This window comes from Gopherus evgoodei, chromosome 1 (genome assembly GCF_007399415.2).
Source record: "Gopherus evgoodei ecotype Sinaloan lineage chromosome 1, rGopEvg1_v1.p, whole genome shotgun sequence".
In the NCBI taxonomy this organism is placed as follows: domain Eukaryota; kingdom Metazoa; phylum Chordata; order Testudines; family Testudinidae; genus Gopherus; species Gopherus evgoodei.
The window spans coordinates 277120130-277132950 of record NC_044322.1 but is presented as its reverse complement, the minus strand read 5'-3'; the positions used below and the strand labels follow the sequence as shown (position 1 = coordinate 277132950).

The window sequence follows — 12821 nt, the reverse complement described above, 5'->3', positions numbered from 1 at the left end:
CATCTAGATATTTGCCTAGTTTTACGACAGGCTACATAAAAAGCACTAGCTAAATCAGTACAAACTAGAATTTCATACAGACAATGACTTGTTTATATTTACTTTAAATACTATACACTTGAAATATAAGTACAATATTTATATTCCAATTGATTTCTTTTATAATTAGATGGTAAAAATGAGAAAGTCAGCAATTTTTCAGTAATAGTGTGGCTGGGACACTTTTGTCTTTTTATGTCTGATTTTGTAAACAAGTAGTTTTTAAGTGAGGTGACACTTGGGAGTATGCAAGACAAATCAGTTACGGTAGTCTGGAAAGATTGAGAGCCACTGCTCCAGTGAAGCTTCTAAACCAGACAAAAACCTGCAGGAGGGGGGGAGACTCTGCCATGTCACCTTCATCTTATTGAATGAACAAGCAAATGGGGGAACAAAAAGAGAATACACTTTCAGAATGCAGTGAGGGCCTTGTCTGTCTGTGCTTCAGGAGGCAGAGTACTTCTATTAAGGAAATGAGGATGGCCATTAATCAGAATGCACTTTATGTGACTGTCTAGGTTCTTCTTGGCCTCGCCATTACTTGGCTGATATGTTTTGCACTCACTGTTACCAATGCCTTCCCCTCGGACGCTGCAGTTTATGGCTATCTGGCTCGGACTGACATCAAAGGAGATGTTCTGTCCCAAGCACCCTGGTTCCGGTTCCCATATCCAGGTACAGTTGTAGTAGCATGTTGCGAATTATTTACTGTTCCTTCTCATTGTTTTTCCCAGTGTTGCTTTGTGTGTATCCTTTTTGCTTTTAAGGATCTTGAATTACAGTGGAAAATGAAGACACTGAGGAACCCAAATGGTAAAGTTCAGCAGGGCTGGCCTAGAAACACAGGCCCACACTTAGAAAAGTCACTAGTGATTTACTCGAATGGATTTTACAGCAAAACTAGCCCCTGTGATCTGACTCGCTCTTTTATTTTTTTTAATTTGCAGGCCAATGGGGAGTTCCAACAATCAGTTTGGCTGGGATATTTGGCATCATAGCTGGAGTGATTTCCTCTATGGTGGAGTCGGTAGGCGATTACTATGCCTGTGCCCGACTGTCTGGTGCCCCGCCCCCTCCAAAGCATGCTATCAACCGTGGAATTGGAGTTGAGGGAATTGGCTGTCTTCTGGCTGGGGCGTGGGGAACAGGGAATGGCACCACTTCTTACAGTGAGAACGTTGGAGCGCTGGGAATCACCCGGGTAAGATTTACTGCAGTGCCACCAGACGACAGCAATGGAGTGCTAGGTTAGGTCACCGGTATGGAAAAGTGCAATAGTTTTCAAAGAGTGGCTATACTTGTGGTTTCAATAAATATATTACACACATTTACAACATGTCTTATTGCTGGGTCTATGAAGTGATCTCAGTCCATCTCAAGTACAAATGTCCTCATCACAAAAAATACTACCACATTCATTTCTAATTGGCTCTCAGGGAAATTAAGGCTCAAATGGGTCACGTGACCTGAACTACTATTCCATTCCCAGAAGCAGCGGGTTGCTCCAGTTTGGGGGAGGCATGTTGTTGGGGTGGTACATGAGACGCATATATGGTGATTATCTGCTCTGCACTCCTTCTGGGGATAAAGAGAGGCCTTCATACTGTGAGACTGGCAATCTGGGACTTTCCCTGAGAGCCAAATTCAACAAAAATATTGTGGAAAAAATGGAAATAAGCAATATATAGTCTTTAAAAACTGATCATTTTCCATGATGCTTAGAATTAAGCAATGACAGGGATATTAAAGGTGCCACACTTCTTGATAACAACAAATGTCAAGCCATAAGGTTAAGCATTTTTAATCATTTTGAACTGGCACTATTTTCTGAATGGTTTTACTCCCATTCTTATAGAGTGACAAGGTGGGTGAGGTAATAGCTTTTATTGGACCAATCACCAACTTCTGCAAGTGAGAGAGACAAACTTTCAAGTTTACACAGAGCTTTTCTTCAGGTCAGGGAAAAGTACTCCAAGTGTCATCTTGGACCGACACAGCTATAACTACACTGAATTCTTAAACTCATTTGTGGGTATATATTTCACTTTAGCGGTCAGCTCTGAGTTATTCAGAATATCATGGGATTGATACATCTGACAGCCAATCAGAAAGCTCTGGTTGTGGTGACCACTCTTAAATCATTCATCAACAAACTACGTAATGCTGTCAGGGGAGCTGCATAAGGAAAGTAGAGGCAGAAGTTGGCCAGTCACAAACTAGTTTATTTCACTGCATTTTATAAACCCCATGAAGAATTGTCATTTCCACGGATACCAGCTTCTGGTAGATTTCAGCATAGCTGGTATGTGGGCACATGCATGGAAGGCAGTCTGCTCTGTAACCCAGTGTACACTGTTACTAGATGGTGAATGCAGTGATGTTTCTTATGCATTGGCTAAATGATTCATTAAATGTGTGATTTGTGCATACGTCGTATATAAGGGGTATATACATATTTGAAAATGTATAAAATGCACTCAAAATATTATCAAGTAGCCACTTTCCCTCCCTTCATACCATGATCTAGCTTCAGTGCAGTAATGTCAGCCCTTCTGAGTTAGGGTAGAAATTTCCTTTGGGATCCCGTTTCTTGTAAGGTTAGTCAGTTTCACAAATTTGGGGACCACTTTAATTTCGAGACTGATCCAGATCTTTATGAAGTCAGTAGAAAAGCTCTATTGACTTCGGTGGGAATTGGAGCTGGCCCTTAAAGCATATTTTGAATTTTGATCTTTATGAGTATATAATTTCACAGGAAATACATCTTTCAGTAAGAAATATAGAAACAAGACATCAATGTCAAGCCATAACTTCTAGCAAAGCATAAATAGGATTTCAGAGTCTTGATGAAGACTTCAGAATCACCTTGCAAACAAACAGTAAACTAGATATGTTTTCACCCCATTAAAATATTAAGCAAGATAATTGGGCTTCCTTTTCTTTCCCTGGCACTATCGAAACAGACAGTTAACAGGCTTTGGAATCAAGCACTCAGACTCATGGCACCAGTGAAGTATATTCTTGACCTTGGTGTCAGCTTCATACACAGTATAATTTGTCACCTAAGTATATTAAAAATATTAGGCTTCACCATAATCCTAGTGTGACTGGGGTGTGTGGATGAGCCAGACTGAGTGCCTCACTCACGGCAGACTGCAAGAAATAGGGCAGGCAGTTCCTAAAACTGGTAGATTATTCTATACTAGGATTCACCAAGCTAGTAACAATACAGCTTCTGCAGTACCACACTGGGAAAAAAGAGGGCAAACACAGTCCCCCTTAGGCATCCCAGCCCTTGGTTCCCACCTGGACAGCCAAGTAATATAGTGAAGGGTTACTGAAAACCTGATTCACCATACGTGAGGTTCACCAATCCTAAAGGACCGGACACTCATCCCCAGGTCAGTATGAGTCTCAGATCTTACCCAATAATCACATTGATGCCAATCCTTTAGTAACTAAAAACTTAAAGGCTTAATAATAAAAGGAAAAAGAAATAACAGAGTTGTAAATGGTTAAAAGATCAATATACATGCAAATATGTGTACAGTCCTTAGGTCTATTTCATAGGAGAGATAGTGAGCCTACTGATTTGTGATAGTCTTTCTGGAATCAATTTAAAGGGTTATAATCCAATAAGCAGCCCAGGTGTAGAGTCTGTTAGAGTCCTTCCATGCATTTTCCAGGCTATTCCAAATAAAAATTGGGAAGATCTCTGTTTTATGACTTTCCCTGTTAAAAGTTTAAGCGGACTACAGTTGAAAGGATCTGGCCCAAAGCTTTCCTTTATAGCGCTTCTAATCAGGCTGACAAAACTCCTCACAGAAATTGTCAAAGCAGGGCCTTCCCCTGAAGAAAAAATAGACAATGCAGCTCTTTGCTTTGAAACCAATCTTCTATTTCCTATGCATACGCAGGTAAGCTAGTTGTATTCATTCACATAAGGCAATTAGCCAGTACTTCATTATAGCATTGATAGTTAAGCTGAAGACAATGTAGATAATATTAGTTTCCTGCAGTATTACACATCTTTGATCTTACGGTTACTTGGGGCTGGTCTACACTGGGGGGGGGTGTCGATCTAAGATACGCAACTTCAGCTACGTGAATAGTGTAGCTGAAGTCGAAGTATCTTAGATCGATTTATCTCGGGTTCTTATGGCGCAGGACCAATGTCTGCGGCTCCCCCGTTGACTCCGCTACTGCCGCTCGCTCTGGTGGAGTTCAAGTCGATGGGGAGCGCATTCGGGGATCGATATATCGCGTCTAAATGAGATGTGATATATCGATCCCTGATAAATTGATCACTACCCACCAATAGGGTGGGTAGTCTGGACGTACCCTTGGACACAGTCACATATATAATTAAGACATGAAAGGGACTTAACATTGTTAAACATTGCTTACATGGTTATACTTCTAACAAGATCTAGGTAAACACAGACAAATACACTTAGCATCTACTCTTGGATTCTTATCAATACAAAGTGAATGAGTTGGGGCTTGCTACCCTAATTAACATTTCTTTGATACCCATACATAAGTGGATTGTCTTAATTACAATTATAAGGCCTCATGTTAAGTTGTTATTGGTCATAGACAGGTTGGCTTGGCTGGTCTGTCAGTGTCACATCTAGTATAAATAATTATTTGGGCCTTTACTAAGATAGATTTGTTGGGGGGTTTTGTTTTTAAATGGAAAAAATACTGCGGCCTTAAAACCAGGGGACAGAAAAATCAGATTGAAAGATGAACACAAAAATATGGATTGCTTTATTTTGAAACACCGTATCACCACCTCCCCAGAATGGATTTACTAATATCTCACATGCTAAAAGGTGTTTGAAAAGGGACAATAATAGTTCCTGAAACTGGTTTTGCTGACACCATTAGCCAAAAAACCCTCTTGTCTGAAACATGAAATTCTTCACATATTAGCAGGGGAGGGGTAAAATGGTTCATTTGATTTTAAAATGTCAACAAGGATTATATAATTCCTTTGCCTAAAACATGAACATTTCACATCATAGTGAGGTTCTCTAAAACTTTCCATGAAGCAACATGCTACTTTTAATTTAAGGTCCAACAAGTGTTTTGGTAGACTTTCTCCCTTAATAAACGTAACTATTCACTTCTCCTGAGCATCTTTAAAGTTTGTTCCACAGTTTCTGTTTTTCTTTCTTATTCACATACTTTGCCAGATATGTGTGAGAGGAGAAGCTCTTAGTGCTTGATCATAGTGTTTGGTGCCTTGCCTGACTAGAAATCTCCCTGGCTTTATCCAGTGAAAAGTGAGAGAAATCTTGCTTCCTCACTTAATATATCTGGGTTATGGTGTATATGGACAAACCAAAGTACCTACCCAGTTTTCTTTTACAAATGCTCAGTCTGTCATTGAAAGAGAGAGATCAAAACAGACACTCTCTCACCAGCATCCAAACGTGATTCTCCAAAGGCTTGATCCTTTTCTGGAAGTCAGTGGAAACTTGGTCATTAACTTCAGTGCGAGGAGAGTTGGCTGCCAAGTTTGGAAGCAACTTGTAAGCATTTCACTGTGCTCATGTGAAACTAGACTCAAAAAAAATCAAATAAACGGTTCCAACATAAGTTCCAGTAGGCCCTAAGAGTTTTTAGAGTGGTGTCATAGCAAAGCTTCTAGCGAAAGTCATTAACATTGTAATTTATTTATTATCTTTTTGTGCACGGCCTCGAACTATCAGTAACAATTCACTGTTATTACATGATAAAGTGGCTGGTGGTGGTAGGGTATTACCAGGATAAAGGATCTCATGCAACAAGGTAGATCCATGATTGTTCTCAGCCCAGGTTGTGTTAATTATACAGTACAGTAACTCCTCATTTAACGTTGTTCCACTTAACGTTGTTTCAATGTTACATCCCTGCTCAATTAGGAAACATGCTCATTTAAAGTTGTGCAATGCTTCCTTATAAGGTCGGTTGGCTGCCTGCTTGTAAGATTCTGTGGAAGAGCAGCGACTTTACGAGGAAGCATTGCACAAGTTCCACTTCTCTACCTCCTCCCCCTCCCTCCCAGCCCTTCCCCCACCGCCAAACAGCTGTTTGGTGGTGCTTAGGACTTTGGGGTGGGGGAGGGATGTGGTGTGCTCTGGAGAGGAGGTGGAGTGGGGGTGGGAAGAGGTGAGCCTGGAGTGGACTGGGGACAGGAAGAGGTGGGCCCGGAGCATTCTCAGCAAAATCCGAGCCTGTTCTCTGAGGAAGCTGCCCGCTGCTGCTGCAAAGGTGCTTCCTAGCTTCCTTGCCTGCATGCGGGCTGTGCCTGTGTGGGGTAAGCCAGGGGCACTTCCTGACCACAGTACAGTACTGTACAGTATACAGTATAATGCCTTTTGTCTGCCCCCTAAAAATTTCCTTGGAACCTAACCCGCACATTTACATTAAATCTTATGAGACAATTGGATTTGTTTAACATTGTTTCACTTAAAGTTGCATTTTTCAGGAACATAACTACAGCGTTAAGTGAGAAGTTACTGTATTCTTTAGAAATCTGCAATTACTGTGCAGTTTGTGTACCAGATTCTGTGAGGTTGCTGTGTCAGAAAAAACCTCTCAGGCTGCTGTTTGAGTCCTGGAATTTAACCTGATATTGAATGATCTAATCTAATTTGTAAATCTGGGCATCGTCAGACTATGCAATCTCTACAGCCTTCCATCCTCCAGTTCTATGTACTTTGTACAGTGATTCTGTGCTGTCCCTCTTGACACAGGTAGGAAGTAGAATAGTGATCGTTGCTGGTGGCTGCGTGTTGCTTGTGATAGGCATGTTTGGGAAGGTCGGCGCTGTGTTTGCCAGCATACCAACACCCCTGATTGGAGGACTGCTCCTTGTGATGTTTGGAATCATAACTGCTGTGGGAGTTTCCAATTTGCAGGTAACAGCCTCAAAGGATTTAATATACAAGACTAAATACTCTTGAGAGAGAATTTTAGTCTGCAGTCAGGTTCCCGTTCAGTGCAGTTGTTTACTGGGACAAGTACCTCATAACCAAAACCACTGCTGTAATTCACACTAGTTAGCAGTCATGTTGGCAATTTCATCAAAGAGGCCAATGAATGGACCAGAAGAAGGCTCAACTGTAGTGAGGTCACCACTCATAGACTCATAGGTCAGAAGGGACCAATCTGATCATCTAGTCTGACCTCCTGCACAAGGCAGGCCACAGAACCCCACCCATCCAATTTTATAACAACCCCTGTCCCAGGACCGAGTTATTGAAATCCTCAAAACTGGTTTGAAGACCTCAAGTTGCAGAGAAACCACCAGCAAGCGGCCTGTGCCCCAGAAACTGAGTCCCCTGGTTAACTTGTCGTAGGACTGCAGCACTGCTAATAGGCGAGTGATGTCAAAGTTACGGTGGCATGGTTACACTACCTGGTGATCCCTACTGTCACCCTAGAGGCAGTCTTTCCTGATTGGTTGATTTGAAGCGCATTGGTGTAGGCAGGAGGGAAGCCTGGATTGCTGCTGTCTTGATCTATTTTTTTTCTGGTTAACTCCATTAGTTCCACTGGAATCATATGTCCTGATGCTAGTAAGGCTTTTGGTACCATCCCACATGACATTCTCATAAGCAAACTAGGGAAATGTGCTCTAGATGAAACTACTATAAAGTGGGTGCACCGCCACTTGAAAGACCATACTCAAACAATAGCTATCAATGATTTGCTGTTGATCTGGAAGGATGTATCTAGCTGGGTTCCCACAGCAGCCAATCCTGGGTCCAATACTAGACAGTATTTTCATTAATGACTTGGACAGTGGATGGAGAGTGTGCTTATAAAACTTGCAGGTGACAGTGGGGTTGCAAGCACTTTGGAGAACAGGATTAGAGTTCAAAACAACCTATACAAATTGAAGAATTGGTCAGAAATCAACAAGATTAAATTAAATAAAGACAAATGCGCAAAATACTTCACTTAGGAAGGAAAAATCAAATGGATAGCTACAAAATGAGGAATACCTGCCTAAGTGGTAGTCCTGCTAAAAACAGTCTGGGGGTTACAGCGGAACACAAATTGAACATGAGTCAACAATATGGTGTAGTTGCTAAAAAGTCTAATATCATTCTGCACTGTAGTAACAGTGTTTTACATAAGACAAGGGAGATAACGGCCCTGCTCTACTCAGCATAGGTGAGGCCTTAGCTGGAGCACTGTGTCCAATTCTGGGTGCCACACTTTAGGAAAGATGTGGACCAACTGGAAAGAGTCTAGAGAAGAGCAACAAAAATGATGCAAGGTTTAGAAAACCTGACCTGTGAGGAAAGACTAAAAAACCCCAAACAAAAAAACTGGACATCTTTAGTCCTGAGGAACAAAGATTGAGGGGGGCCTTGAAAACAACCTTCAAATATGTTGAGGGCTGTTATAAAGAGGACAGTGATAAATTGTTCTCCATGTCCACTGAAGAGAGGACAAGAAGTAATGGACTTAATCTGCTCCAAGGAACATTCAGGTTAGATATTAGGAAAAACTTTCTAACTCTAAGGGTAGTTAAGCACTGGAATAGGTTACCAAGAGAGGTTATGGAATCCCCATTACTGGAGGTTTTAACAGGCTAGACAAATGCCTGTCAGGGGTGGTCTAGGTTTACTTGGGGGCTGGACTTGATGACTTCCCAAGGTCCCTTCCAGCCCTACAGTTCTGATTCAGTACTAATAAATGCCAGCTGATGACATGGCTTTGTGTATATCAGTGTATTTCCAGACATTTGTTAATTTCATTTCTACAGCTGTTTCTGCAATAGCATATGAAATTCTGCCCCTAGTAACTGTCACTGCATATATGTATGTGGGTACAAGGATTCATCAGCAGGTCCAAGCAGTTTATAGATTTTGATCATTTTGAGCAGTATGTATTAACACATGTAATCTCTCTGTACAGTATGTGGACATGAACTCCTCAAGAAACCTGTTTATCTTTGGATTCTCTATATATGCGGGTCTGGCAATTCCCAACTGGGTAAACAAAAATTCTCAAGTGCTTGAAACAGGTAAAAATGAGCATCCTCATTTATTGGGACCATCCTCCCAAATATGAAACTAAAGTCAATACTGATACAGAGAAGTCACCTGAAATGCAGCCTACAAATGTTATGGGTTAAACCCATGAAAGTTGCCTAGGGGCTGGCAGTCCTGCCTTCTGGATGTGCTGCTGTAGCACTTCGACTGTAAGGAATCTTTAAGATGTAGCAATCTCTCACTGCTAAATGAATACATGTTAACAAATACAGACTTTGCAATGCAAGGAATCTGTGGCTCCCATTCCTTTTGGAATGTTCCGGTGTGAGAAGCAATTAGTAAGAGGAAGAACTGGCTTATTATCATGGCTGAATTCTGACTGGAATCTCTGTCTTTGGAGCATCCTTGTGGCTATCTACCTGCAGTAAAATACTGCCTTTGGAAAAACAAAGGGCCAGAACCTCCTGCTAATTACAAGAGGGTGACTTTAGTCCTTTTTTTGTCCGTGAACTGTTAGCCCACACATTGTGTCTGTTGCAGTTAATGTGTCTGCTCCAAAGATCTTACAAGTGTCTTTTTATGAATTCGTAAGTCACCTAGTATGCTCTGGCCATTATAAAAATTAGTAACATGGACTAAAAACATACACATGAAGCTATCAGTAGGATGAAGCTATTTTAAATTGTAAAACAGCAAAATCTCATGCCCTGGTTTGGAAGAGGGAGCACGGTACTTTCTGCTGTTGAGCTGCATGTCTCTCCTTGGCGAGTGAGTGACTTGTGGCAGATTGTCATTGGTTCTGGTGTTGGTCAAATGTGTGTCTTTGGGTTCCTTATTGAGGTTTTGTTTTTCTTTCAGGAATTCTCCAGCTAGACCAAGTGATACGAGTGCTCCTCACCACTGGCATGTTTGTAGGTGGATTCCTGGCGTTTATCCTTGATAACACGATTCCAGGTCTGATCAGCTGTAGCGGTCTAGCCCTCTGCTTCCTACAGTCTCCCACCATAATCACCAACAATTCAGCTCCACTGGTGGGAATAATGGTGGCAGTGCTCATGTAAACGAAACCAGGTGCTGCTGGCATTTAAAATGCCAACAGCCACCCGAGGTGGAGCTGGGGATGGTATGATCATGGCTGCCATCTTGCTGGACAAACCTGGGACCTCCAGAGTTAAAAGCATGGCTGATACAGCTTGAGCTAAAGAGTCAAACCTCCACAGCGAGGAGGCTGTGACAACTCATTCTCTGTGCACCAACACAAAGAAGGACCTGTAACACACATCTACTAGGCGTTTAAACTGGAAATGGTGGAACACGTTAGGAAAAATACCGACTGTGCGCAAAGCCCTGGCACAAGATAGGCTGTAATGTCTACTGACAACAGAAAGTCTTCTGTTTTGAGCAAGCTTAAGTGGGGGAGCTGGGGACATGGGGAGAGGGGAGAGGAAATGTGCACTCAGGCTAGTTTTAAAATGGAATATTTTAACTGTAGTCAACATGCGTGGCATGTGATAGATCCACATTGTAATCAATGGAGAATCCGACTTACAATGCTTTTGTATCAGGAAGAAAAGTATCTTCTAATAGTGTTAATTAATTTTGTTAAATGCTTTGAACATATGAAGAGCTACTGAAGTGTAAAGTATCAATATATCATATTGCACTGAGACACTATGCTGGGAGTAGTACGATACCAGAACGGTGTGTAATTAGGGAACTGCACTAGATATGTGCTTAAGTCTGTGTTAATGGTTCCTCAGTAACTTTCCTCTCACTTCCTTTTGGTAGGAAGCCAGGAAGAGCGAGGACTCTTAGCATGGAAAGAGACCTGCCAGGAGGAGTGTGACGAGACGCGCGTTTTGGAAGTCTACAGTCTTCCATTTGGGATAGGCACCAAGTTCTGCACCTCCTTTTGGGTTCAGTACCTCCCAACTTGCCCCCAAAGGCTATCTGGATCCAAGAGAAAGGAAGAACCAAAGAGCCTCAAACAGGAAAACAGTTTCAAAATAAGATCAGAAGGAGAACCAGAGATAGACATTGATACAAGGATATAAGCCCATGGTTAGGAGGTGGACTCATTTGCAAAGCATGTGCCATGAAAACCATGTTTACAGACAACCTGATTTGAGGTTGGAACAGGAGAATAGATGATAAAAAAAAAATTTCTATTCCCCGCTCTGCCACTGACTCCTTTTGTGACCCTGAGTAATTACCTCACCTTTTTCTGCCTCCATGTATCAAGATGTAGCAAGAATATACTGACTGGGGAACAGCCTGGCCAGAGGCCATCAGCACTTATGAAGAATCTTGTTCCTCCCCCCCCCACTTTCTCTTTGTGAGCCATGACAGTCCTGATCAGGTTCTGAATAGCATATGCACAGCAGTGTATGTTTCCCTCTCCCATTGATCAGCTGTTTGGGAGCTGTGACAGCTACCCTTCCACCCCAGCTGATCACTGGGAGTGACAGAAAAGTGCGTGTGCTACTTGGCTCCTAACCAGAACTGTCAGGTGTTACATGGCCTCCTCTCAGTATTATCATAAGGAAGGGGAACTCTGTCATATGATGTCTCTATATGGGGAAGAGACAGGAGAAGAAGGGAATTGGGAAAGAAAATTCCAGTATAAAATGAAGGAAGGGACACAGGAAGAACAGAAAGATAGTTAGCTCCATTTGTGTGTGTTATTTAGAGCACTGTTTCTCAATAACAAGTCCATGGACTGGCACTGCTCCCTGAGATCTCCTTGACACAGTTTAGGAGTCAGCAAGTTGGTCCCTGGTACCAAAGAGGTTCCAAAACACTGCTCTAGAGAAAGGTGGCCTTGTGACTGACCTGGCTGAAGAAGAGACTTTTCAGTTTCCAAGCAGTTTTGAAAAATTTGGGGCAGGGAGAGGGAATTGTTTTGATCAAACCAAAAATGACATTTTTCAAAATTGTGGGGTGAACTGAAAGGTCAAGCAGATGAGCAGAATGTGTCAGTGATATAGAAATGAAACCTTTCAGTTTCTTTCAAGCTTTTTGACAAAAGCAAAGGAGTCATAAAATGTTTTTTGGTTTGCAATCTACAGATGATTGTACATTTCCTCTTGGTTTCCTTGTTGGTATTATCATCCAATTAGCTGCGTCTGCTCTCTGGTTAGGGGAGAAATTCTGGTGCTTTTAGGAGTCTAGTCTGGGCCCCAATCCTGCAAAGCATGCGCTTGGACTTTCTGGGTTCCATGAAAGCAACCTCCTACCCCGAAAAGGCTTAGGGGAATCTAGGGAAGCCGTGGAATTGGTGATCTTTGAAAGGAGTGTGGGCAGAATAGAGACAATAGTGAATGCAGGGCCTAATAGCAGCATATAAAGATCAAACTGTGAATGGAAAAGATTTCTTTACAAGTCTTGATGAAAGTCCCACGGTACAGATCACATACACGTCATCATTCATTATTTAAGTGCTGTGTGCTCAGCTCTGCACAAACATAAAAGAAAGGCAGACTGTGCCCTGAAGATCTTACAGTCAAAGACCCTGATCCTGCAAAAACATATGCAACTGTCTAACTTTGTGAGTAGTCCCATTGAAAAATGGTACTTCTCACAGTGTGTAAAGTTAAGCACGTGCGAAAGTCTTTGCAGCACTGGGACCCAAGACTAGACTAGGAGCAGAGAAGGCAGGCCATATTTACAGAGTGGGGAACTGTATCCTGGGAACCAGTGACTCTGGAAAAGACCGGGGGTTCCTGGAAGAGAATCAGCTGAACATGAGCTCCCAGCATAAGTCTGTGGCGAAAAGGGTTAATG

At 42.1% G+C, this 12821-nt stretch overlaps 1 protein-coding gene across 1 annotated transcript in view; it reads left to right on the top strand.

The window, feature by feature from the left end:
• The window catches only part of LOC115647113 (solute carrier family 23 member 1-like), a 74667-nt gene extending 63575 nt beyond the window's left edge, over positions 1-11092 (top strand). The window contains exons 7-12 of the mRNA XM_030553842.1: positions 558-714; positions 987-1240; positions 6786-6950; positions 8962-9070; positions 9897-9992; positions 10827-11092. Coding sequence (XP_030409702.1) covers positions 558-714; positions 987-1240; positions 6786-6950; positions 8962-9070; positions 9897-9992; positions 10827-11092 — 1047 coding nt within the window. The remainder of the gene's footprint in view (positions 1-557; positions 715-986; positions 1241-6785; positions 6951-8961; positions 9071-9896; positions 9993-10826) is intronic.
• Positions 11093-12821: the final 1729 nt, after the last annotated feature.